Raw genomic sequence first — 27651 nt, forward strand, 5'->3', positions numbered from 1 at the left:
TTTTTAAGTTGCAGATCTGTACACATTTTTTTTACACATTTTTAAAAATATGTATATTGTTCTGATTTTTAAATGTATTCCTACCTATGGTGGAAAAATCAGCCAATGCCAAAAAAAAAAAAGCAAAGCCATTTACTGTAGTTATGATTATATTCTATTAAAGCTTTTATAAATTCCATTGGGTTGAAATCTGAATGTCAGGGAAGGCTCTGCCTAAGAATCCAGACCCCCACCTACTTGATGTGTACCTGAAATCCTCTTTCTGGAGTCTGGCAGAGTCTTGACTGCTTGTCAGTCTCATCCTTGCCAGGAAGTTAGGTCCCCTGGGACCAGAGGAGAGAGACTTGTGGCAAGTCACAAGAGGAGGAAGGGAAGCAGCACCAAAAGAGGAAACATTCCCTTAACTGACTGTGTGCTGGTCCTGGCCCTGGCATCTCTTCCTTTCTCATCTTCTTTAAGGGGGAGCATCTCCTTGATTCTGCCCTCAAAGTCCAAGCATTTCACAGGCAAAGCCAGCCAAAGGTCTTTAGTGCTCTTGGCCAAAAGGGACTCAAGATTAGGAGGAGGTCAGTAAATGTTGTTTGCCAGATCCTGAAGCTATTATTTCACCTGAATGAACCCTCAGAGACGGTTGCTTACACATCAGCCAGAACAGGTTAGACACAGTGGTCTGTGAAGGATTCCATAAGCTGGATCAGAGGAAGATGCACCAGAGTGGATCTCTGCTTCTTGGAGTCTAAGGCTGAGTCAGACCAACCAGGACTCCCAGCAAAGGCCGAGAAGCTTAGTGACATGTAAAAAATCTCATTAACTCTTAGCAGTCCTGCTGTGAGGGGGTCCCTCAGCCAACAGGCAGAGCCATTAATGTCCTTTAATTCTGTAAGATAAAGATATCTCTGAGTTCTGCATCTCCAGATGACAGTTCCAAGGCCCCATGCAGAGTCCTGGCTGTGGTTGGAAAAAATTTCCATCCTGGCCTATGTGAGGGCCACTGAAGGACCATGGATTGGTACAGAAGCCCAGTTCTCCTAGATGCCAAATCCCAGGCTTTTCAATACCAGTCTTGCTTTTGTCTTCATCTCTCAGGGACGGGGCTTGTATTTTAAAGGTAAACAGGCAGGTTCTGGCTGAGCTCAATTGCAGATTTATCTCAGATGGCTCAAAGAAATGAGTTTTAGTCTCAGAGAAAAAGCATCGAGATGGCCCTATGTCCAAAGAGCTATAGAGTAAGCTTCACTGGGGGAAGCGTGCTGTAGGAAAAGGGATTTGGTGGAAAGAAAAACGCTTCCTTTCCCTACTGCATTCTGGTAACTAAATTTACATTATTCTAACCTGCCTTCCAGCCCCAAGATATATATATATATATCCCGTATGTGATTCAGTTTATTGGGCTCTTCCATTGCGCTGGCTATCAGGCTTAGCACTTCACACGCATTACTTCACTGTCTTCAGGGACAGCAGAGTGCAGTAAGTAGAGAGCTGTTGGATCTGCTAGGGTGGCTGCCACTTCTCATATCTGTTTTTTCATTCAGCCACCTATCAAGTATTTTATTAAACACCTGTTATGGGCCAGGAATCACACTAGACATCAACTATTAGTGGTGAATAAAACATATATTTTCTGCCTCTGTGGATGTTACAGTGACAGATGGAGGTAAAAGGGTTATGCTTGGGTAGAAGGGTCATAGAACACCTCTGCCAGGGGGTGACATTTCAGCACAGACTTGAAGAATGAGGAGTCCTGCTAAGAATGGAGGGGAGATCATTCTAGACAAAAGGAAACTGTGTGTATACAGTTCTTGAAGCAAAAACAATCACAAGGGGTGTTGAAAAACTGAAAGAAGGCCTATGTGGTAAGAGGGAGACTTGTAGATGCGATTGGAGAATAAAAAATATATTTATTTAAGGGCGTTCTATACCATGTTAAGGAGTTTGACTTTTAAAAAAAAATTTTATTTTTTGTTAAGGCAGTAGAAAGCCTCTGAATAATTTTAAACAGGGGAGTGATGTAATCTGGCTTCTATTTTTGTAGGATTTTACTGTATGTATGCTATACTTCAGGGGATTTTGTTTTGTTTTGTTTTGTTGTTGTTTTTTAAGGAGAAAAAGAAAAAATAATAAAAGGAGGGAAAGAGTAGCAATAAAGAGAACTCTGGCTCCTGGGTGGAGGGCTAGAGAGAAGCCAGTGTCAAAACAGGCAGAACAAGGCAATTGTTGGAATTTACCTTCTGGATAATGGTGCCCTGAAAAAAAGGTAGTGACAATTCAAATGGAGAGAAGAGGACCAAGTCAAGGTATATTTAGGAGGCAGGAATGACAGGTCTTGATGGATGATAAATGGGGAACAGAAAATAGAAAAAAAAAATGGACACTGGCTCTGAAGTTTCCAGCTTGAGCATTAAAGTGAGTGGAGTGCCATTTATTGAGACTGGAGAGATTTAGAAAGAACTAGACAAGAGGAATCAGGAGTTCCTTCAGCTTGAGATGCCCCATGAGACTTTCAAGAGAAGATACAGGATAGGTAGGTATTAGGAGACGTGAGACTGGAGCACAGGATGGGGGGTCTCCACATAGAAATCTGGGTCTCAGCAGTACATGTGGACAGTATGCATACCCATGGACCTGGCTGAAATCCCCACAGGAGTTGAAGAAAAAGAAGAGAAGGTGGTCTAAGGCCAAAAGAGAACATCAGGAGAATGGTTTGACAGGGAACTGATAAAAACCAGTGTCTCCAGAAGGGACTGACAAATGCTCCCAAGGGGTTCCTGGCAGCACAGACTGAATTGTGACCACTGGCTTTGGCTATTATATGATGAGTGGGTTTGACATGAGCAGTATTACAAAAGTAGTGTTTAAGGATGCCAGATTCAAAGAGATAGGGAAGTCATAGATCAGGAGATGGAAAGAGTAGATGTAGAAAAATCCCAAACTGCAATCAAACATAAACAGTTTCTCTGGCAGAACTTTTTTTTTCACGATGCCACCGAAGGAGCAGTGTCCGATACAAGGACACTACTCTGATGTCAAAGGGTTTCGATGTCATGGCCACTGGGATTACTTTGCCCAGATAGACCATTACTCTTCCTCTCTAGCTCTGACCTCTACTCTTCTAGAAGTCATTGTCTTCCAGTTGGACTCTTGGGAAAGTCTTGCATCAAAAACCCCTTTGGATGCATAATAATTTTCTCCAGTCTCACTGCAAATTTCATCTTTTCTCTGGAATCGCCTTTGACTTTCTCAAGTATAATTAATAATTTTATCCTCTGAAATCCCCAAAACATTTCACATGTACCTTGGTCATTGCATTTATCAATTTGCCTTATAATCGCTTAAGTGTCTGTCCCAACTAGACTCTGAGCACCCTGAGGGAGGAGTGTAAAGTTGGCTCCTAGTGCTTTTCTCAAATAGACCTGTATTTACAACAGAATCCCATACTCCTATCCTGGGCAATATCCCCTACACCCACACATGTTTCCATCTCTTCTCTACTTCATCCCACCACTCCTCAGGATGATTGTGATAGACTTGGGATCAAATAATTGAATCAACTAATTTATCTTTTGTTTTGGACAGAGTAGTTGTCAAAATACATGTGTACCCAGAGTGTTCTTTAATTCACATGCTATTAATTAGCATATTCTTCTTTTCCTTCTTTTAATATCTGAAACTGCATCATGTACCTCTAAATTAGGTTTTTTTTTTTTCCTCCATTACCTGAAGACAAAGCATTTTCAGTATAATTGCAGACAAGTTCTGAAATCCTTTGGCAGTTCTTAGTTTGGGGGTTGGGGGGGGGGGTTATCCAGATAATACAAAATCTACTTCTTCAGCTGCCTTTTATGTTACCAGTGTTATTGAAACTTCCATTTGAAAAATTATGACAGAAAACTTGAGATCCCAGAGGCCCTTAGAACTGGCTTGAGAAACAGTAGTGTAGTACCTGACATCAAATGAGATTCAAGTATTTCAGTTGTGATTAGAAGAACAAATGCCCAGGGCGTCTTTCATTGTGGAAAGGCTAAAAAAGTTACAGCACTAATTGCTGCAGGGAATGCCCTGTTTAGCTCTTAGAGCCTCAGGTCTTTTGGTTTTTTCCTCTCTCTCTCTCCTCTTCCCTGTGCACCCGTCCTCCGCACCCCCTAAAAAAAAAAAAAAAAAAAGTTCTTTAGCAAAGAACAAGAGTCTGAGACTGTGGTGGTTTCCCTTTGGCTTCAGGTAATGGTTAGTATGCCAGGGCAGGGAGAGGTCATCCTTTTTTTTTCTTAAAAGCAGGAGATGAAATGCATAATGAAAAGTATCTATTTTTGTCAAGATAAGAATTATCTTCCTTCTTCCTGCTGGTAGTGCAGTCGGCTAGGAGTGGTATATGTGAGAGAGCTCCCCTCTTTAGAGCTTCCTGACTCCATTTTGTTTTAATTTTTATTTTTTATTTTTAAAAGATTTTATTTATTTATTCATGAGAATACACAGAGAGGAGAGAGAGAGAGAGGCAGAGACACAGGCAGAGGGAGAAGCAGGCTCCATGCAGGGAGCCCGACATGGGACTCGATCCCAGGTCTCCAGGATCACATCCTGAGCTGTAGGCGGTGTTAAACCGCTGAGCCACCAGGGCTGCCTCTCCATTTTTTTTTTTTTTTAAAGGAAGCCCTACTTGCAACCTGGGACCTGGAGATGGAGTCTCATGCTCCAAGGACTGAATCAGCCAGATGCCCCTCATGACTCCATTCTATTTTATTTATTTTTTATTTATGTTTTTAAAGATTTTATTTATTTATTTGACAGGGAGAGAAAGAGTGAGAGTGAGACAGATCATGAGCAGGGGGGGAAGGGCAGAGGAAGAACCAGACTCCTTGGGAGTAGGGACCCTGATGTGAGACTTGATCCCAGGACTCTGGGATCATGACCTGAGCAGAAGGCAGATGCTTAATTGACTGAGCCACCCAGGTACCCTGACTCTTTTTTTTTTTTTTTTTTTTTTAATTTATGATAGTCACACACAGAGAGAGAGAGAGAGAGAGAGGCAGAGACACAGGCAGAGGGAGAAGCAGGCTCCATGCACCGGGAGCCCGATGTGGGATTCGATCCCGGGTCTCCAGGATCATGCCCTGGGCCAAAGGCAGGCGCTAAACCGCTGCGCCACCCAGGGACCCCCCTGACTCTATTTTAAATGAGAGTTTTTTTTTTTTTTTTTTTTTTTTTTTTACTCATTTTTACAATATATACCACATTTTTTTTATCCATTCATTCATCTATGGACACCTAGTTTGTTTCTGTATCTTGGCAATGTAAATAACATTGCAGTGAACATAGGGATGCACATACCTTTTCAAGCTAGTGGTTTTTTTTTTCTTTTTCTTTTTTGTAAAAAAGATTTATTTATTTGAGAGAGAGAACCAGGGGAGGGCTTAGTCTTAAGCCTAATCTGCGCCAGTTGCAGAACCCAACATGGGGCTCAGTCTTACCACCCTGAGATCATGACCAAAGCTGAAGCCCAGAGTGGGAGGCTCAACTGCAGCACCCAGGGGCCCCAAGCTAGTGTCTTTATTTTCTTTGGATCAATACCCAGAAGTATGATTACTGGATTTACAGTATTTCTATTTTTAATTTTTTGAGGACCCTTCATACTGTTTTCCATAGTGGCTGCACCAGTGTACATTCCTACTGACAAGGGTTCCTTTTCTCCATGTCCTCACTAACACTTGTTATTTCTTGTCTTTTTGATGATAGCCATTCTGACAAGTGGGAAATGGTATCTCATTGTGGTTTTGATTTTTCATTTCCCTGATGATTAGTGATAGGTGTCTTTTCATGTACTTGTTGGCCATGTGTATGTCTTTGGAAAAAAGTCTATTCAGATCTTCCACCTATTTTTTAATCAGATTGTATGTATTTTTGCTGTTGAGTTGTAAGAGTTCTTTATATATTTGGGGTATTGACCATTTATCAGCTATATGATTTACAAATATTTCCTCCCATGCAGTAGATCGCCTTTTCATTTTGTTGATGATTTAGTTTGTTGGGCAGCAGCTTCTTCGTTTATTTTTTTTAAGATTTATTTATTTATTTATGATAGAGAGAGAGAGAGAGAGAGAGAGAGAGGCAGAGACACAGGAGGAGGGAGAAGCAGGCTCCACGCCGGGAGCCTGATGTGGGACTCGATCCTGGGACTCCAGGATCCTGCCCTGGGCCAAAGGCAGGCGCTAAACCGCTGAGCCACCCAGGAATCCCCCAGCTTCTTAGTTTAAAAAGCTAATTTTTGCTTTTTTCACTTTTGCTTTTGGTGTCAGATTCAAGAAGACCGATATCAGGGAGGTATTGCCTATGTTTTCTTTTAGGAATTTCATGCTTTCAGGTCTTACATTCAAGTCTTTAGTCTGTTTTGAGTTTATTTTTGTGTGTAGTGTAAGACAGGGGTCAGGTTTCATTCTTTTGCATGTAGCTGTCTAGTTTTCCCAACACCATTTACTGAAGAAACTGTTCCCCACCCCACTGTATATTCTTGCCTCATTTGTTGTAAATTAATAGACCATATATATGTGTGGGTTTACTCCTGCGTTTTCTGTTCTGTTTCATGGATCTAAGTGTCTGTTTTTATGCCAGTACTATCCTGTTGGATTACTATAGCTTTGTAATATAGCTTTAAATCAGGAAGCACGATGCCTCCAGCTTTGTTCTTTTTTCTCAAGATTGCTTTAGCTCTTTAGGGTCTTTGTGGTTCTGTACAAATTTTAAGACTGTTCTATTTCTATGAAAAACGCCATGGGAATTTTGATAAGGATTGCATGGACTCCATAACAATATTAATTCTTCCATTCCAGGAGCACAGAATATCTTCCCATTTATTTGTCATTTCTTCAATTCCTTCCATAAATATCTTCGAGTTTATAGTATAGGTCTTTCAGCTCCTTGTGAAATAAATTCCTAGTTCTTTTATTGCTACTTCTGCTTTAATCCAGTACATTTCCCATCAGAATAAGTAATCACAACTGTATTCTTTAGGAAACTCTTCACAAGGAACCAAAAATATGTCACTAGAAAATTAGATTTACAGACCTTCTGGTGAGAAAATCTGCCCTCCTGATTGTTTCCAAACACTGACTTTGGCCTCAGGCTTGAAGAAATAACCCCTGAGTCCTTGGGGGCCAGGCTCGTCAGTACAGCTTCCCCTGTAGTCCAGTCACTAGTGTGGCTTGGAAGGCTTGTGTTGACTCTTACTGACTTGTGATATTCTGTCTTTCAGAACCAGAGGCAGGAGAGGTGTCCCCTCCAGTCGGTGCTGGTGTCAACAGCAACAGCTGGACCTTTAAATACGGACCAGGCAACCCCAAACAATCTGGTCCCGGTGAGTTGCCAGACAAATTCATTATCCCGGGATCTCCCGCAATCATCTCCATCCGGCAGGAGCCCACTAACAGCCAAATTGACAAAAGTGACTTCATAACCTTCGGCAAAAAGGAAGAGACCAAGAAAAAGAAGAAAAAGAAGAAGGGTAACAAGACCCAGGAAAAAAAAGAGAAAGGGAACAGCACGACTGACAACAGTGACCAGTGAGGTCCTCTCATGGAAACAAGCCACTTAGCCAGTTTTTGTAATAATGGCAAATCTCTCCCATGTAGCAACTCCCCACACCTTTCTCCTCTCTCCATGAGCCCTCTCTTCTAGACCTCAGAAATCTGCAGAAAGTTCCCCATGTCTGTGTAGATCACATTGAACAGGTTTTTGTCTTAAAAGCTTTACTAAGTCTGGTGTTAACTCTTTCTCTCCACTCTGGCTTGTTTTCAGAACCTAAAAAGCAGACCCAAGTTTCCTTTCTCCTCCGCCGCAAATGAGAGGCTTTCCAGTCCCGCCAGTGAGAGGTTGGACTCTCTGCCCTGTGCTCCGGGGATGCTGTCTTGATGACACTTGCAGGGCAGGCTCAAAGATTTTGAGATTGAGCAGCTTGGGTGTCTGTGGCCACTGGGTTTGTGTGGTCACCGGGGGCGTGTGAGTGCCAGACATCGGCTGGGATGGGCCAGGTGAGACTAGCTGGTACAAGGAGGGCTGGTTCAAAGAAAGGCAAAGAAACAGTGGGAGTTGCCAATCCAGGGGGAACACGAAACTAAAAGGGACCAGACTTTTTAAATCTTACAACTTAAGAGGCGGTAGCCACCTTCCCGCAGACAAAACTACCCCCACTGACAAGGCTTTAGGAGGCCTCAAGTCTATTGGCTGTGGTGTCATTATTCCTAAAACCTTCATCACACAGGCCAAAGGCTCAGTGTTGAATGAGGCCAACCGGGGCAACAGAAGCAGATCTGATGTGTTTGCCGTGTATGTCCTTGTACTCACTTTATTAAAAATTCTTTTGCACACAATGTTTATGAAAAGGCCAGATCCTTTTCCAACACATATGCAAAAGCAAACGTGAAAGAAAACCCCAACACCTCATTTTATGCTGTTTGTTGTTTGATAGATTTATTTAAAAAAGAGAAAATCTATAACTATAAATCTTTAAAGAGAAATATGATGACTACAGTTCCCCCTCAACTCTCCTCAAAAGAGAATCCAGTCTACAGCCATTTAAATGATCATGCTGCTACAGAAGTGCTTTAAGAGAATTGCCTGAAACATCTGTATTATACTGGCCACCTGCCAATCACAGCTTTACTCTTTCAGGTCACTCTGGGGCTGCCTCTTGCATGTATTAATGACTAAGTGAAAGGATCTTTCTCTCTCTCTCTCTCTTTTCTAAGAAACAATTACGTGCACTTTGAATACACAGCCTTCTCTAGCTAACTATTTCAAGACCCCGAAATTGAAGAAAAATAATTGTTTTCTCATACACACAGTGAGCCGGCTTTTCAATCCTCGAATTCTGTGATTTGTCTTGGTGTGCTAGCCCACACCTTCTCTTTGGTTTAGTTTTCCTTTTTTAGAACACTCTGAATTGCTAATCTTGCTAACACCTATGACGTTACCTGAAATCAATCTCCCATATGTATGCTGTATGCTATTATAAGACTCCTGAAATATACTTACTCTGTGCTTGTGTATGTGAATGTTAATGCAACTATTACCTAGAGTGAACTTTAAGCTTTATTGTTGAATGTAATTCCATTATATTTCCTTTTGTACACCTGTGAAAAAGTGGAGTAATGTTTTTTTAACCATTGTTTAATCAGCTTTTGTGTATAAAAGGCACAGTAAAATTTCTTTCTTAAATCAAGACACTGGTGATTCAAGGAATTTTATTTATGGTCAGCCAAGAGCTGTCTCTTGCCAAGACTCCTGCTGGCAAGGGAATGGATAAAGCTGTTTTTTTCTAGTAACAATTCTGGAATGAATACCGTAGTTACAACCTGAGAGTATGCAAGCACAAAATTTACCAATCTGACCTCGCTGAAGTCGCAGAATGCTTTGAAACTCTAATGACATCTGGAATATCAGCTCATAGAGAAGAATAAAATTTACTGTCACCTTAAATAAGAAATTTTAATTTTGTTAAAATGTACAAGTTTAACTATATTATCTTTTCAAAGTTATCATAAGAGAGGTAGGAGTCTGTTATTAAAACAAAAACATTAAATCTCAAAAACAAAAGCCTGTTTTGTCTACTTTTAGCTTCATTCTCCCATATTTTGAAGGGTGTGTAACTTCAGCTCTGCAGGATTGCATGGGGTAAAACTTGTTGCCAACACATGTGAACCATTGCTACATTGTAGGTTGTGATCATTTTGCCCCATTGAACCCATGTATCTGACCTTACGTGCCTTTTGAATACTAGGAGAATCGGGCTAATTTATTAATGATGATAATTATAATGTATCTGTACAGCACTTTTTACATTTGCAAAGTGCTTTCCAGTCCATGTTAGTTACTAGTTATTACAGCTGTAAGGATAAAACACATCATGTGGATTCATTTTTAATTGGTGCTATTGGTATTTATTCTGTTATTGCTAATAAATGGAAAATGGTGGTATGAAAGAAATGGTGGTCATTTCTAAGTATAAGAGTAGGAGGAAATAGAACACTGATTATCATTAGCTGTTGTCACTGAAGAAGTTTGTGATACGAAACTTATAGTGTCATTTTCTGGCTACTTCCACTGGCTTCTGTGTTCAGCACTAAGGCAAAGCACCCAACAGAATTAAGACTTAGACTCTACAATTTGACCAGAATGGGCAGCCAGGAGGGTTCTTGGTCACTTCCCAGTACACTCTATCAGTTTTCTGTAGTAAGAATTACAACAAACCAATTTTTATCACTAGACCCCTCCAGTCATCTTAATCATTACTTGCTTAGCCTTTGGTCCTCTCTACACTTGGGCAGTCAAATAATGCCCCCAGGAAGTACACTTTCATTGAGCAGTGTATATGCTAGCCACTCTACCAGGTAGGTTCAGTTCACAGCATATGTTCTGTAACAGATTATTTTTTCCTTCTGTAGTTACATTTTATGAGCACTTCTCAACTGGGAGCAGTTTTGCTTCTCAGGGGACATTTGGTAACATCTGGAGATATTTTTTGGGGTTTTGTTACTTGGATGGAAGTGCTACTGGCATCTAATGGATAGAGGCCAAGGATGCTGCTTAACACCCCATAATACACAAGACAGCTCCCCACAACAACGAGTTTTCCAGCCCAAAATGTCAATAGTACCAAGACAAAATTCTTGAGATAGAGTGACCATATAATTTGTTGTTGAATCCATTTTTGAGATGGAAATAATCAGGATACAAGATGTAAGCTGAGACTATCCCAGGCATACAGGGATGTATGGTGAGTCTACTTATAGAAAGAAAGAGAAACTAATATTACACTAACTGGAATTTAAATAAAAACTTGAAAAAAAAAAAAAACTGAAGAAGAAAGAAACAAACCAGTATCGTTCTGTCACTTATTAGCTGGGGACCCTTGGGCAAACCATTGTGTCTCTCAGTTGTTCAGCCTCAGTTTCATCATCTATCAAATGGGAATAATTATAGTACAACCTTATAGATTTGTGGGGCTGATACAGCAAGAGAATCTCAAAAAGTTTTAGCATGATGTCAGGCACACCACAGTGCTCAGTAAAGAATTATTAGTCTTTTTTTTTAAGATTTATTTATTTATTTATTCATGATAGACTTAGAGTAAGAGAGAGAAAGGCAGAGACTCAGGCAGAGGGAGAAGCAGGCTCCATGCTGGGAGCCCGACGTGGGACTCGATCCCGGGACTCCAGGGCTGCGCCATAGGCCAAGGGCAGGCGCCAAACCGCTGAGCCACCCAGGGATCCCCAGAATTGTTATTCTTAATAATCCTTTTCTTCCATCTCCTCACACTACTCCCCCCCCCCTTTTTAAGATTATTTATTTTGGAGAGAAAACGAATTTGTGCAAGGGGTAGGGTGTAGGGTGCAGGGTGGGGTGGGATGGGGTGGGGTCAGGGGAAGATAAAGGGAGAGTGAGACAGAGAATCTTAAGCAGGCTCTATGCCCACAGTGAGTCCAACGTGAGGCTTGATCTCACAACCCTGAGATCATGATCTGAGCTGCAATCAAGAGTTGGACGCTCAAGTGACTGAGCCACCCAGGTACCCCCGTCTCCTCACTTTTTTTTTCAGAAATTTAGCTATTACATTCAGGACACTTTTCCTACTGATTAAAATTCGAGTGACAGATTATAAGTCAACATAAACCTTTTGTTTAAAATACAAATATTTTTACTCCACATTTTTGCTCACCTCTCAAGGAAAAGCAGTCAGGTCAGTTTCATAACACTACCTACTTCTATCATGAATAATAATCAGGTCTCTAAGTGGTCAAGCAACCAGTCTGTTTACAGCTGTACCACGTTAATGATCAGTGATCTGAAAGCCAGAGACCAAAGGGCTTAGAAGTCACTTTGCATCTTCCAATGAATAAATTCCTTGTGAGCCTAAGTGCAACAGCTTGAGAGAGAAAAAGGCATCACCTCCAAATACTTCTTTTGGCAGGTAGGCAAAACACCAAAGTCCACAAACTTGCCTAGTGTCCTACAGCTAATCAGGAACAAACCAAATGTATCCCTCTTAAGCACCAGGCTGTTGATATGGGTCTTATATACAGAGAGAGAGAGTGCAGGATTCATTCCTTTGAAGAATTACAATTCACCTAATTTTAAAGGATGAGGCTCCTCGATGCATGTCAGTCTTTCCTCTTGGCTTTTAGGCTAAAGTAAGATTCTAAGTCACAAGATGTCCTATTACTCTTTTTTAGGTTTTATAAATTCAAAACTCAATCCTAAAGCACAAATGTAGTTGACCAAACACTAAAGCAATTCTAATGTTAAATCTAGATTTTAGGGGCACCTGGGTTGCTCAATGGTTAAGCATCTGCCTTTGGCTCAGGTCATGATTCTGGGGTCTTGGGATCGAGTCCCACATCAGGCTCCTTACATGGAGCCTGCTTCTCCCTCTGCCTATGTCTCTGCCTCTCTCTCTGTCTCTCATGAGTAAATAAATAAAATCTTTCTTTTTTAATCTACATTTTATTTTCTTTTTTCATTTTTATTTTTTTAAAGTTTTTTATTTATTTACTAGAGATACAGAGAGAGAGAGAAGCAGGCTCCATACTGGGAGCCTGACATGGGACTGGATCCCTGGTCTCCAGGATCACACCCTGAGCTGAAGGCGGCGCTAAACCACTGAGCCACTGGGTCTGCCCTTTAATCTAGATTTTAAAACTTCCCAAACAAGAGGTATGCTAAAACAAACACACAAAAAACTACAGATAAGCTTCTTCTTTAGGATTTGAAAGCCTCAATAGCTTACCTAAAAAATGGCAAGCTGGCCACTTTTTGACCTGTTTCATCACTTTTATATGTATTTCCTCTCCTTGTAGAAGAAGCAGATCACATAATTTCTTTCAGAAATTAGCTTGGCTGTTGGCTAGCAGGACATATATTCACAACCTAAGGTACCCCTTCTGATTTTATGCAGACATACGTACACACACAGATCCTTCTGTTATAACAAAGCAGGGGGCTCTAGTAAATGAGCAACATGCTCTTTCTTCTCCCTTTGAAATTGTGCCTAAAAGTGGTACATACACCATAACCTCATTGTCAGTACCAGTAGGTGAAGTGTTTATTGGTTCCCATTTTCTCATGGGGTTGTTCCATGGGGAAATGCCAGGGGGGTTGGGAGGGGCAACACGACATCTTAAGTCTTTTGCCTCAAAAAAAGTCTATGAGTTTATCTTTGAGCTTAAGTTCCTTTTTTTTTTTTTTAAGATTTTATTTATTTATTCATGATAGAGACACTGAGAGAGGCAGAGACACAGGCAGAGGGAGAAGCAGGCTCCATGCAAGCAGCCTGACATGAGACTCAATCCCGGGACCCCAGTATCAGGCTGACATGAGACTCAATCCCGGGACCCCAGGATCAGGCCCTGGGCCAAAGGCAGGCGCTAAACCACTGAGCCACCCAGGGATCACCTGAGCTTAAGTTCCTGTGAGACAGAGACTGCTAGATTTACTCCATAACACGGAGTCTAGTCTGCACAAAGAAATAAGGGAGATTAGGCAGTGAAAAACATACAGCCCAGCAGTTTGTTAGGTTATGCAATTATCCTGTGACTGAGGAGTCATCAATCCACAAAGAACATGAACAATTCAACCACTCTGCCAGCAGCTAGTCTTAGAGCAGAGCTAAAGAAATTGACAACTGAGGCATAAACATCCAAGAGACTTAATTAAACAGCTCCCATTTTTAAGGGTGGTTTTCACTAGCCTAACTTGATTTAATTTTACGTGACACTGAATCTTTACTATAAAAGCACATGTTCTTCTTTATAAATCAAATAATCTTACAGTTCTCTCTCACACAGGTATCCGATGTCAACATGTTCAAGTGTGTTTTTCCTATGTGCGTGCACTCGTGTGCATGCACACAGACACATACAAACATTCATAGTTAGGAAGGAGACTACTAGTCATTGAGCATGGTGCTCTTCTCCCTTTGAAGTTGTGCCTTAAAAGTGGTCTATAGGAACTCTACTGTCATAACCAGTTAGGTAAAATGTAGAAAATCAAACTTATGTGATACATGTGTATCACGTTCACCTAAGTGTAATTGTTTTCTTTTTCAAAAAAAAAAAAAAAAAAAGATAATACCACACCCATCATCCGAAGCTTTTTTAAAAATATCTACAATAACATGGAGATTTCTCCAGTTTAACTCTAAATCACTCCTTTTAATTCCTATACAAATTTCATATAATGGCCAGATCATAATGAATTTGCCTATTCCTTTATTAATGGACGTTTAGGCTAATCCAGATTTTTGCTACCAGAAACAAAAAATGGCAGTTGTGTGCAATGAGAAACTCAGTACCTGAGCCTTATAAAATCTGGTCTAGGTGTATCCCAAAGAGGAATTTTATAAGGCTTTTATGAACTTTATGTGACTTCCTCCATAATAACCACCATCCTCCATCTGAATACATACTCAGTTTTGGTACTCAATGGTAAATTATGGCTCTATCTATATAGATGAATGATGAAAACAGAAGAGACATTCACATGAGAAAGAAGTAAGAAAAATTTGTTTTCAATTACTTACCCAAAAATCATTTATTGGGAGCTCCATCTCACCCAAAAGACTTTTTTTTAATCCAGTTACAGATTGGAATGCATATATGGAAGAGGGAACCTAAAAGACAATTCAAATACTTGCTTAGACCATCTAGTTGAATACTGCATTGAAAGCAGTCGAATTGTCTTCAGGGTTGTTACATATTAGCTGAGAAGTAGACATATGAATTTAGTATCTGTGGAACAGATTTAATTGTAAGAAAAATAAATTGTTAATCAATAATGACTCCGAGACAGCCAAGGATCAAGGTAGCCATTCATGTGTTAATCTCAGTTTCAAAATCATCTGGCTTAAACCTTTGAAAGACTGGCCTCACTAAATTATTGATACAAATCAGCCTTTCAAGAAAGAATTAACTCTCATGTCCTTAGGTTTATTCCATTCTCTATGGCTAACAGCATTTATTATCCAAATGAAATATACATTTCTTCTCAACTGCAGTAACTTTCCAGATCACTTTCCTCTTTGTCTTCCTTGGTCCTACAGCCAATTTTCCAAGAGCAAGGGATCAGTCCAAGAGAAGTATCAGTCTTCCTTTCACATCTTTCACAGTGGACAGCTTGCTTCAAGCCCTGTCAGATGTCTGGCAAGCCAGTTCTGGAACATAAGTGGGTGATGCACATGTTTGGGAGCAATAGCTGGAATAGGCAGTGCTAGATCTAGCCTGGGGATGCTTGTAGGGCAGGGAGATGGGTTTCTACGGCTGAGCTTACATCAGAAACATAGGAGCATTCAGTTACTTTCTTCGTATAGATGTGTAATGAGAGGGCAGAGGGGCTATGGGACAGGTCCATTCTGTTGGCAGGGATGTGCATTGTAGAACAGACTTTTGGTTGCAAGTTAAATAAACCAGCTTCATCTAGATTAAGCTAAAAAGGACAATTTATTATAATGGCACAGGATATCTCATTGAAACCAAAAATGGGAATGCAGCTGAGCCTCTGGAAGGGACCTAGAAGCCAGAAAGCCACCGTTTTTTGTTTGTTTAAATTTCATCTTCTCTAATTATCTTTCTTAACCTGCTTCATTCTTCTCTATCTCTATAGACTGTTTTTCTCTCCTCTTTCCACAGCTTCTAAATGTATTTATTCTTGGTTCTAGTGGCTCACAAAAACCTACATTCTCTTTCTAAATACCCATTCTAAATTATTCATGGAGACGAACACTGACTGGATTGCCCTGAGTCCGATGGTCAAGTGTGGTTCTATTAGCTATGGGCCAGTGGGCTGGAGAAAGGAAAGGAAAGAGATCTTCCCCAGAAAAGGGAAGATCAGACATTTAGAGACAACTTTAAAAGCTTGCCGACTGCTGATATTCCTCAAGGGTAAACTAAACCTAAGTGTATACAATCTTAGAAAGGGCCTACCAGAAACTCATTTAACAAGTAAAAACCAAAGAAGGGAAATGTCTCATTCAAGGTCACAGCTAGTAAGTGACAAAGCAAAGTCACTCTTTTATTATCAGGGATTGCAAGACCAGAGGCCACTGAGAGTGAATGACAAAACCCATTGTGGGACCCAGGAAATTTAACAAAAATCCCCTACCCCTGGACAAGCAGAGCAGGACTAACTCCATTTTGTGCTGCACCCACCACCTCCTGTATGACCCCCACATGACCTGCTTATTGCTTAAGGCGCTGCCCCACCCTAGTCAAGCCGCTGGGCACACCCTTACCGGTAACAATATAACCCCGCCTTGTGCCCACCAAAACTGCGCGCCAATCCTGACCAAAGTAATAGGCCAGCTCAAATGGATACTATAGGGTAAAATGTTATTCAATTGGCCACCTGCGTGTGGACCCACATGACTGTGCAACTTTCTGCGTATGTTACAATCCCATTGGCCACTGGCCCCTATAAAGCTGCTACGCCTCTTAGCCTCGGGGTCCAAGTCCCTGCTCCGCTGTGTTGGGTATACTTGGACCCAAGCTCGAGCTTGTAAATAAACCCTCGTGTGTTTGCATCGGTGTCGGCTCCTTGGTGGTTTCTCGGATTCGAGATCTTGGGCACAACACCATTTCATAATATCTTTCATACCCATAAATAGTATAATTTAAGGAAACCTTATTTATTTTATATAGAGAGTAAGAACATCATTGTTATTTCTCTTTTTATTCAAAATGGAAATATCAATATTGATTTCTCTTCAAGAGAAAGTTAAAATGATACAAAATTATATATATCTTTGTCTCTCTCTCTCATATATATATATATATATATAAAATAAAATATACAGAAGCCTAGAGTTTGGGAAACAGCAAGTTAAGTATCTACAGAGAAGTACCATGAAGGGTTTGGAAGCTACTCTTTCATGCCCTTTTCAATGCATATATAACTGGGTGCCTGAAGGACCCAATAAATGCAGCCTTCTTCCTTGTCCAGAGTAATGAATAAATTGATAAACAAGACAAATTACTTTTATTAATGATAAAGATGGGTCAGAGGATGTGGATCAGTGTGAGTGCCAAGTTTAGGAACTAACTGAATCTCCGTATTAGGGCTTCCATCCCAGTTTCAGGCAGAAAAGATAGCATGGAGAAGAGAACCAGTATTCCCAGCAGGCAGCTCAATTCCAAGAAGCAAAGGGACAGAGTCAAGCCAAGTATTAATAGTTTATTCTTTCCACATTGCCAATCAAAATAAGTCACTCCAATCCCCTGAGGCAGAGCGAACAAGGGGCACAGGAAAGCTAAGAGCGGGATTCTGAGTCCCCTTTGCATTGAAGGGAGTGAGAAGATGCATTTATCTGTAAACACATATATATGTATATAATAAATTTATAATCTTTAATAAATTAAAGATTTATTAAAGATTTTATTTATTTATTTATTCATGAGAGACACAGAGAGAGGCAGAGACATAGGCAGAGGGAGAAGCAAACTCCCTGCTGGGAGCCCAATATGGGATTCCATACCAGGACCCTGGGGTCACCCCCTGAGCCAAAGGCAGACGCTCAATAGCTGAGCCACCCAGGGGCCCCATATATATATATTTTAAAGGGTAGTACTAGTCTTACTTTCTGTAACTTGCTTTCCCCTCACATATATACACATCTTTTAAATTACTTGCATCTATTTCCTGATATGGTTATTTTATAATTTATTTATAATAATCGATGTTAATGGATATTAAAGGTTTTGCATATTTTTATCACTGTAAACAGTGCTACAGTGAACACTCTTGTACCACATTTGGCGCATTAGTCCAATACTCCTACAGGAGAGGTTCCAAAAAGTGGAATTACAAAGTAAAAAAATATGGTCATTTAACTGAGTAAGGGACAGGTAAGGCTAGATAGGGAGAGATAGATAGGGGGCTATGGGATCAGGCTCATGGAAATCCCAAAAATGCTGAGATGTGAGGAAACCAGAGATAAGGGGACAAACCAGACCACTCTGCCCTGGGTGTGGGTGGGGAGGATTTTTTTTTTTTTTTTAATGACAGTCGCCTGTGACCAACAAAGAATAACCAGACCCCAAAGGAAGCCATTAAAGATGTTCTCACCAGTCCTTACTGAACCAAAACATCACAAGAATAGTAAGGCCACAGCTCCCTGGTCAGTTCTAAATAAAAGACTGGAGGCCCATGTTAGCAAACCTCCTGAGAGGTTTCTCCACCTCACTTAATAAAACTTGATTTAATTTCACTTGCCTTTGTCTGCGAGATTCATTTTTCAAGTCCGTGAGACAAGAACCTAGATCTCCTGCTTCAAAACCTTTTATACATATTACCAACTAGGCCCCTTGGAAATGCAGTATACTCCTACCAACACTTTATGAGAATTTTTTTTTGCCTAATGGATACTATCATTCCTTCTCATCTTTGAAAAGAAGATAAGCAAAACATTGTGGTTTAATTTGTAGGTCTTTGATTACCATAGAGTTGCACTTTTTTTCCTACCAGAAGATTGTGATTTCACTCATCTTTTGGTTGTTGTGTATGCTAAGTGGTAGCTGGCTTTTCTTTTTGTTATGCAATTGCCTGACTTACGTTTTCTTTCTTTTTTTTTTTTTTAATTTTTATTTTTATTTTTTTATGATAGTCACAGAGAGAGAGAGAGAGAGAGGCAGAGACACAGGCAGAGGGAGAAGCAGGCTCCATGCACCGGGAGCCTGATGTGGGATTCGATCCCGGGTCTCCAGGATCGCGCCCTGGGCCAAAGGCAGGCGCTAAACCGCTGCGCCACCCAGGGATCCCCTGACTTACGTTTTCAATGCTGAGGCATTCACTTTAAGAAAGGCCTCCACTTCAAAGATGGCTAGCTCAAGTAACTGCCTGCACAAGTCACAAGACTGGAAAAAGAGCTAGGCAATGCCCTCCACCCCCATCTTGGTTGATTGCCATACCTGACCCTTATGGTAGCTGGTTTTTTCTCTCCCCATGCTTTAAATTCTCGTTCTTACATTTTTAAAAAAAAATTATTTATTTATTTATTTATTTATTTATTTATTATTTATATTTATGATAGAGAGAGAGGCAGAGACACAGGAGGAGGGAGAAGCAGGCTCCATGCCGGGAGCCCGACGTGGGACTCGATTCCGGGACTCCAGGATCGCGCCCTGGGCCAAAAGCAGGCGCCAAACCGCTGAGCCACCCAGGAATCCCCTCGTTCTTATATTTTAGATTCCCCAATAAAGAGTGAGGCCACAAGAAACTCGCCAGCAATGAAAGCAGAACCCCAGGTCTGCACGCACGCTTGCATACGCTTGCACACTCTCTCTGCATATACTTGCGACTTTGCCATTGACCCCAGCGATGCCACATGATTTTCAGTGTCTGTAACTAATAAAGTTCCCCCGGCCCCGCCCCACCACACACACACAGTTTCCTTATGGTTCTTGCTGGGGGTGTTTTGCAATCACAGGAACTACAGGAGCCTGTCCAGCCACAACTGTGGTTATTATTGATAGGCTGAGATCAGCACAGAACAGGTGTCAAATATTTACCGGGATACAAGATGCCTTTAAGAATCCAAGCAGCAAATTTGGCTTCAAAAAGGTGTAAAAAATTGATGGAGTTATTTGGCCCAGTAGATATGTTAGACAGTTACAGTATGTGATCCCAAAATCAATATTCAGTCCATATATTTGTGCAATAGTTACTCTAATAAATGCAGACTCGACATTTCAGTAGAAGGATGCATTAGGCCTGTGTCTCAGGGGGCTTGCTGGATGAGGAGCTTGGAAACCATGGAGTACAGTGGGCCACTTGCCTTTCTTCTAGACTTCTACCCTTCAGTCTTTATAGTGACTCAGACCAAACCAGAACATGCAAGATTTTGTCTTCCAAACGCCTTCAAAGGAGCCCACATATCATTGTTCCTGGGTCTCTGAGCGCATTAATAGAAGTTTGACTAACTCCCCAAGAAGCAGTCCTGGAACCTGTTAGGTGTGGTTCTTAGATGTATTGAAAGAGTTGGAAATGCACTTTAACAATACAAACAAAGGGGCGGGAGAAGAGAAAAATCATAATAATATTAAAAGCAAATGTGAAAAGAAAGCAAATGTGATTGTATCAGGATTAGTGTAGGCTAATATATTTTTTAAAGACTTCAATATATTTTCAGAATAAGAATGATAGAAGTTATATCGGTCTCATTAAAGAAGTCTTAGGATGTCAAGCTGATAGGGTAGCCTTACTACTATGTCATTAGGAACCTCGGGTCCTATCTTCTGCTCTGCCATCCTCAGCATGAGACTTCCCATTGTCAGGGTCTTCCAGAATTCAATATGGTTGCTAGACCTCCAGCCATTTCAGGAACAGGAAGGAAGGGAAATCTTTTAAGAAGATTTCCCACAGGTCCTACCTAACATTTCTGTTTACATCTCATTGGTCAAATCAACATGCTCAAAACTAAATGCTGGGATGTGAAAAAAAATAAAAATAAAAATAAATGCTGGGATGTGTGTGACCAACTAAAAAGTGGGGTTCTTTGTCTAAGAAGAATATCAGGGCTATAGTCTCTACCACAGAACAGATAAATTTTAAAAACAATCTCAAGGTGGGGATAGATTTTATAAGCCTGACAGAATACTGAAATGATAAAAGATAAAATAATTGATATAGACAAATTTTTAAAAGTGGCATTGTAAGACAACTGTGAGCAAAAGTCAAAGGATTAAGTATCTTTCTATTAACATCATAGAGAAGAACTAATTTCTACTAATTTCTATAATAGGAGCTCCTACAAATAAATAGGAGCTACTTATCCTACAAATAAATAGGAGCTATAGAAGTAGCTCCTACAAATAAATAAGCAAAAGCACTCAAAGCCAATAGAAAAATGAGCAAAGAACATTTCATAGAAATGGAAAATACAGCTGTTTCAAATATAGTTCAAACAAATTCAAAATAAAACTCCTTTGGGGAAAAAAAAACTCCTTTGAGATAAACTTTTTTCATCCATTGATTAGAAAGGGTTATGAAGTTTAATGCCACTGTGTGTCAGCAAGGGTGCTGGTATCCTCATTTGCCATCTTTCAGATACTTCCTGTCCCTTCCCTCATGGCCTCTAAACTTCACTTTTGGTTCTGCCTCTTTTGGCAATAAACAAATGAGGCTTAGACTCATTTCTGGCTGACAGGGTCCTGGTTCAAACATGCATTGAAGTCTTTTGCTTTCTTTCCTAGGGCTTTTCTGATGTCTTATCCCAGGACACTGGTGCTTGAAGGTACAGGTATCCCTAGAAGTTTGGGACTTACCACCTCTGGGTCAACCTTTAACCAATGAGTGATAAAAAACAAATGCTTCTTCCAATTGATCCTTGGGTGAACAATTACAAGAGACATCCTACACCCCTCTCTAATCTGGCTGTTGGAGCCTCAGTTGCTCACAGTGGCGATCTCAATACTACATCTTGGATTGGTTTTTTTTCTGTCTCACTTTTCCTGGTCCTTTGGGTCATCTTGTGACAATTACCTGTGCACAAACTCTTCCCTCAGGCTTTTAGAGAGTAAATTGAGCTCAGACATATTGCTAATGGGATTTGTATTGGTAAGAGTAATTTAACAGTTTGGGGGCACCTTGAGTGGCTTACTCAATCGAGCCTCCAACTCTTGCTATCAGCTGGGGTCTTGATCTGTAGTACCGACCCTACATTGGGCTTCAGGCTAGGTGTGGAGCCTACTTAAACAAACAAACAAACAAACAAAAAACCCAGGGTACCTGGGTGGCTAGTCAGTTAAGCATCTGCCTTCCGCTCAGGTCACTGATCCCAGGGTCCTGGGATTGAGACCACATCAGGCTCTCTGCTCAGAGCCTGCTTCTCTCTCTGCCACTCCTCCTGCTTTTGCTCACTTGCTCTCTGTCAAATAAGTAACTAAAATCCTTTTTTTAAATTTTTTTTTATTTTTTATTTTTTTTTAATTTATGATAGTCACAGAGAGAGAGAGAGAGAGAGAGGCAGAGACACAGGCAGAGGGAGAAGCAGGCTCCATGCACCGGGAGCCTGACGTGGGATTCGATCCCGGGTCTCCAGGATCACGCCCTGGGCCAAAGGCAGGCGCCAAACCGCTGCGCCACCCAGGGATCCCCTAAAATCCTTTTTTTTAAAAAAGGCAAACTACTTTACAAAGAGATTTTTTATTTTATTTTTTATTTATTTATTTATTTTTTTTTTTACAAAGAGATTTTTTAAAAAGAGTAATTTGACAGCTTTTACTATAATTTTTTAAAATACTGACCTAACAGTTCCACTTCAGAAGTTTATTAAAGATATCTGCTAGTATTTTAGCATGTGTGAAATTATGGTTGTAAAAGAATATGCATTACAGCATTGTAAAATGGCCAGGATTTTTTTTTAAACCCCACCGAATCCCAAAATATGAGGTTGCTTAAATAAATGCAACATAGGGGATCCCTGGGTGGTTGAGCAGTTTAGCACCTGCCTTCGGCCCAGGGCGTGATCCTGGAGTCCTGGGATCAACACATCAGGCTCCCTGTATGGAGCCTGGTTCTTTCTCTGCCTGTGTCTCTGCCTCTCTGTCTCTGTCTCTCATGAATAAATAAATAAAAATCTAAAAAAAAAAAAAATGCCAATATATCCGTACAGGGAAATAGCAGGTAGAAAATAATGAGGTAGCTTTATATGGAAAGACCTTTAAAATCTGAGAGCAGTATATAGAATAAGTTATCATTTTGTAGTATATATGTGCATGTTTATATATACTGGTGTATGTTTAGAATATCCCTGGAGAGACACAAAGATGTGACATTAGTGGGTTATCTCTAAGGAGAACATGGCTGCGGACCAGTATGTAAGAGATTTAAAATTTTTTTTTTTTGGTTATTAATATGTCATGATTTAGTATTACTTTGCTATTTGGAATACTGAACCCTGTCCAGATGTCTGTCTGAAGTGTCAATTGCATCTATTTACTGGGAGGGTCTTTTGTTTTTGTTTTTGTTTTTTAAACTGTATCAAAAGCTTCAATTACATGGGAGGCCTGGCTGGCTCAGTTAGTGGAGCGTGTGACTCTTGATCTTGGGATCATGAGTTTGAGCCCCATACTGAGGGTAGAGATTACATTTAAAAATTTAAAAATAAAATTAAAAAAAGTTTCAATGACATGAATTAGGATGAATTGTGCAATGAACCCTCATGTGCCCATCATCCAGCTTTGAACATTTACCATCATCTTGATAATGCTGTTTTATTTCTCTCCCTACTTCACCCCCTGGAGTGTTAAAGCAAATGCCAAATATTTATCATTTCATCTGTAAAAATCTGTTACTTTCAAAGCTGCAGTGCTTCACTAATTGGATCTGATAGGACATGTTTTAAAATTCTAGTAAATGCACAAAGGCATACAAAACAATAGCAAATAGCAAAAAGGAAGTAAATACTCAAAAGGGTTAAATTGGATGAATCAAATGAAGCCTAATATATTATACATATATGAAATAAAATATGAAAATAATATTTAATAGTTCCTTAGAAGCTAACAGGCTAAAAGTGAATCCTTGAACTGCTTAGAAATGGGAAAAACTTACTTTTAAAAAGATGCAAAATGGGACGCCTGGGTGGCTCAGTGGTTGAGCACCTGCCTTCAGCTCAGGGTATGATCCCGGGATCCAGGATCGAGTCCCACATCGGGACTTGCATGGAGCCTGCTTCTCCCTCTCTCTGTGTCTCTGCCTCTTTCTGTGTCTCTCATGAATAAATAAATAAAATCTTAATAATAATAAAAAAATAAAAAAATGCAAACTTATTCAGAAAACATTAAATAAACCCAGTCCAATCTGTGTGGTCTACATAACTAGAGCCAATCCTGGCTAAAACTAGAGTTACAGGTAGAGTTGCCAGATTTAGCAAATAAAAATATAGAATAGCCAGTTAAATTTAAATTTTAGGTAAATAGTGAGTAATTTCTTAGAATATGTACCATGTAATATGTCCCATGCAATATTTGGGATATATTTATATTAATATATTATTATTTGTTTTTATCTGTATTACCTGTTTACCTGATAATGCCTGGGTTCAACCACAGGCAAAATGAATCAGAATTTCTGGAGTTGGGGATGCCTGGGTGGCTCAGCAGTTGAGTGTCTGCATTTGGCTCAGGGTGTGATCCTGGGTCCTGGGATCGAGTCCCACGTCAGGCTTCCTGTGAGGAGCCTGCTTCTCCTTCTGCCTATGTCTCTGCCTCTCTCTCTATGTCTCTCATGAGTAAATACCTAAAATCTTAAAAAAAATAAAAATAATAAAAAAGAATTTCTGGGGTTGTAGCCTGGGCATTCCTTTTTAAAAAATTCCCTAGGTCTGGGGCACCAGGGTGGCTCAGTGGTTTAGCATCTGCATTTGGCTCAGGTCTTGGTCCCTGGGTCCTGGGAACAGGTCTCACATTAGGTTCTCCGCAGGGAGCTTGCTTCTTCCTCTGCCTGTGTCTCTGTCCCTCCCTGTGTCTCTCATGACTCTAGGTAAGAATTACCTATTTCACATCCAAGATTAAGAACGACTGCTCTAGAAAATGCTAATTTTAGCCAAATCAATTAGGTCAATTGGCATCAGGAGAATTGACTTTACATGAAATAGTATCAGGTGAACTAAATCCTCATTGCCATTTTAGCATGCTGCTTAGAAAAGGTGTCCATCCCTCTTGGTGAGCTATGTCCTTCTAAGAACCTGATTCATTTTGTAGACATTACTTGCAGGGTCCCATCTTGATTTTGGCATCTGCATCTGGTTCTCCTCTTTGCATGAGTGAGGCCACTTCTGAGAGGAGCAGTTTTTGTTTCTTGCCTATTAGCCAAGGCCTAGAACTGAAGATGTGAACATTCTTTCCACCCTGGAGTTTGAAACCCCCTGGTCTCAAGTCAGCAATGGCTCAGAAATCCCCTAGTACACTCTGGGCAGTTTTATTTTTCACTTGCATACATGGAGAAGCTGTCAGAGTAAGCTGGTGACTTGTAAGCATCAGGGATAGAACCAGAGGCAAACTAAAGTACTCTAAGTCCTACTTAAGTTTTGATTTAAGAAAAGGTAGCAATGATGAGATTTTCTAACAAGGTTGCTCAGAAAAACAGACTTTTACATTTCTAGACTTTTCTCAAAACAAAATGTCACCTGAAAGCACTTCTTTCTCCTTCTCTGTAGCTGAGATGCTATCTCTTTCCTCATCAGCTCCCAGTGGCCATGTGGCAGAGAAGAATGGGCTGTTATTTGATGCCAAATTGAATCTGCAGAGATTCAGTGAACTAAGACCAGAAAATTATTACAGTGACTCAGAATGAGTGTGTCTTGTTGTGATTTTTAGCATTGATAGCAAGCAAGACTTACTTTTAATTTCCTTTTAAATATTAGGATGTTTCAAAATGTCCACGGTTACTGATTAGGCCAATGGGTTTCTGATCTTGGTGATAGAAAGTAGCCAACTTTTAAAGTAAAAAAAAAAAAAAAAAATTTCTCTGGGAAGCTCTAAGTGAACTTCCATATTGTGAGAGTACCCTTCTGCTAATAACTATAGTGAAAACATGAGTACTTTTCCCTGAAGGCTACTTTTTTTTTTTTTTAATGATAGTCACAGAGAGAGAGAGAGAGAGAGAGAGAGGCAGAGACACAGGCAGAGACACAGGCAGAGGGAGAAGCAGGCTCTATGCACCAGGAGCCCGATGTGGGATTCGATCCTGGGTCTCCAAGATCGCACCCTGGGCCAAAGGCAGGCGCCAAACCGCTGTGCCACCCAGGGATCCCTGAAGGCTACTTTTAAGATATTCTTGTTGCCCTTTGGTTGTCACAGGCCATTGCTCTGTGTGAGAAGAACTGGCAGCATTGGCAGTACAATTATCATCCCAGTGTTCTGGTCTTTGGAGAAGCGTGGATTTCAGGAGTGGATTTGAGTTCAAAATGGGTAGAAAGCCAGCACCTTTGATTTCTCCTCTTGTGGGTAATATCCAGGGTAGTGGAAGGAAACTCTCATGTTAGATGGCAATTGCTCCATATCTCTGGCCTCCAAACCTGCATTGGCAGGGGTCGGAGGGTGTTTCCATGTGGCCTTGTGCCAAAGGGAAGACACCAGTTTTAGTTACATGAGAGCCCAAGAATTCTGAATGTTTCCCACGAGACTCCCTGCACCTTGCCCCTGAAGCTCATCCTTACCAATGCTATCTGCCATTGCAACCATCAGAATTAACTTTACAATTCATGTCAGTTCCTAGAAGTTCAGAACTCCCCTGTCAACTCTTTGCCCCCAGAAAGTAACTTCCACGTTGTTCTGTGGATTTCTTTTCTTTTTTCCAATATGATGTTTACCTTCTTCCATTCTTTGTTGTTGTTTTAGAGAGAAAGAGAAAACAAGCAAGCAGGGGGTGGGAGGTGAGAGTGTAGAGGGACAGAAGGAGAGGAAGATAAAGAATCTTAAGCAGACTTCATGTTCAGTTCGGGGCCGACATGGGTCTTGATCTCAAGACCCTGAGATCATGACCTGAGCTGAAGTCAAGAGAGGGATACTTAATCGATGGAGCCACACAGGCACCCCACACCTTCTTCCATTCTTGAAATGCTTCCACTGTGCCCTTTGGTCAGTCAGCAAAATCCCCTATATCCTCAGCCGCTTTTCTGAAAATACACCTTCTAACTAAAACCTAGCTCTTCCTGAAGACATTACTTCTATTTATTTTTTTCATAATGTAGCTGTGACTTCTCTTTAGCCCTAACACTACTGGACCTAGAAAGAAGAAATTCTCTTCCTGCCCATCAGTATCACTTCCATATCACTCTACCACCATTCAGCTTGGAATCTCATGTCATAGAATTTTTCCACCCTCTACCTCTCTTTGTGGCAGTCATTTATTGACCCTATGTCTCTCATCCTCATTTCTTGAAGACTTTTTTTTTTTAAAGATTTTATTTATTTATTTGACAGAGAGAGAGCACAAGTAGGCAGAGTGGTAGGCAGAGGGAGAGGAAGAAGCAGACTCCCTGCTGAGCAGGGAGCCCAATGCAGGGCTCAATCCCAGGACCCTGGGATTATGACCTGAGGTCAAGGCAGATGCTTAACCTGACTGAGCCACCCAGGGACCTCCTTGAAGATTTTAACTGTTGACTCTTCATCATCCTCTCCAGTGTTTTCCCAGTCATAATTCTTGGTGACATTGGTATACACATAGGTCTATTTCCCAATAGCCTCTCTCCATCCCTTGATCTTCTCCCCTGCAATTAGCCAGTGGTCTACCTACTTCAGCCACTTACTCCCAATCAAAGTCAGATATAGACTTCATGTTATCAATACTTAGAATTTCTCTTTTAACCTTTTTAAACATCGGACTATCTGCCACACCCTCCAACTTTTCCAGCTTACTCCCTATAGGATCCTAACCTCAGAAATAACTTCAACCACTCCAATACATGAAATCCATTAGTTCTGCCATCTTTTCATCATCCCTACTACCCCTATGTCTTTACTTCTCTTTATCCAGCTAAAAGCCTGTAGCCAGTTATTATAATCATTCTATTTTATACTCCCTTAACTCCCTGATCTTCTTGCAATTTAATATACATGCTTCTAAAAATCCTACTCTTCATAAATCTGAAACTTTGTTTATGCTAGCCCTGTATTC

At 40.6% G+C, this 27651-nt stretch overlaps 1 protein-coding gene and 1 long non-coding RNA gene across 7 annotated transcripts in view; one reads left to right on the forward strand and one right to left on the reverse strand.

Annotated features, from left to right (window-relative positions):
- PCDHA13 (protocadherin alpha 13) overlaps positions 1 to 9965 on the forward strand; it is a 172056-nt gene extending 162091 nt beyond the window's left edge. For all 6 annotated transcript variants that reach the window (XM_038530368.1, XM_038530367.1, XM_038530366.1 and 3 more), the window contains exon 4: positions 7241 to 9965. In XM_038530368.1, the coding sequence (XP_038386296.1) occupies positions 7241 to 7551 (311 nt within the window). In that variant the 3' untranslated portion in view covers positions 7552 to 9965. The remainder of the gene's footprint in view (positions 1 to 7240) is intronic.
- The window catches only part of LOC119870202, a 64938-nt gene that overhangs the window by 28759 nt on the left and 8528 nt on the right, over positions 1 to 27651 (reverse strand). The window contains exon 3 of the long non-coding RNA XR_005355448.1: positions 14561 to 14650. This is a non-coding gene — a long non-coding RNA (uncharacterized LOC119870202). The remainder of the gene's footprint in view (positions 1 to 14560; positions 14651 to 27651) is intronic.

The sequence above is a fragment of the Canis lupus genome, chromosome 2 (genome assembly GCF_011100685.1).
Source record: "Canis lupus familiaris isolate Mischka breed German Shepherd chromosome 2, alternate assembly UU_Cfam_GSD_1.0, whole genome shotgun sequence".
NCBI lineage: Eukaryota > Metazoa > Chordata > Mammalia > Carnivora > Canidae > Canis > Canis lupus.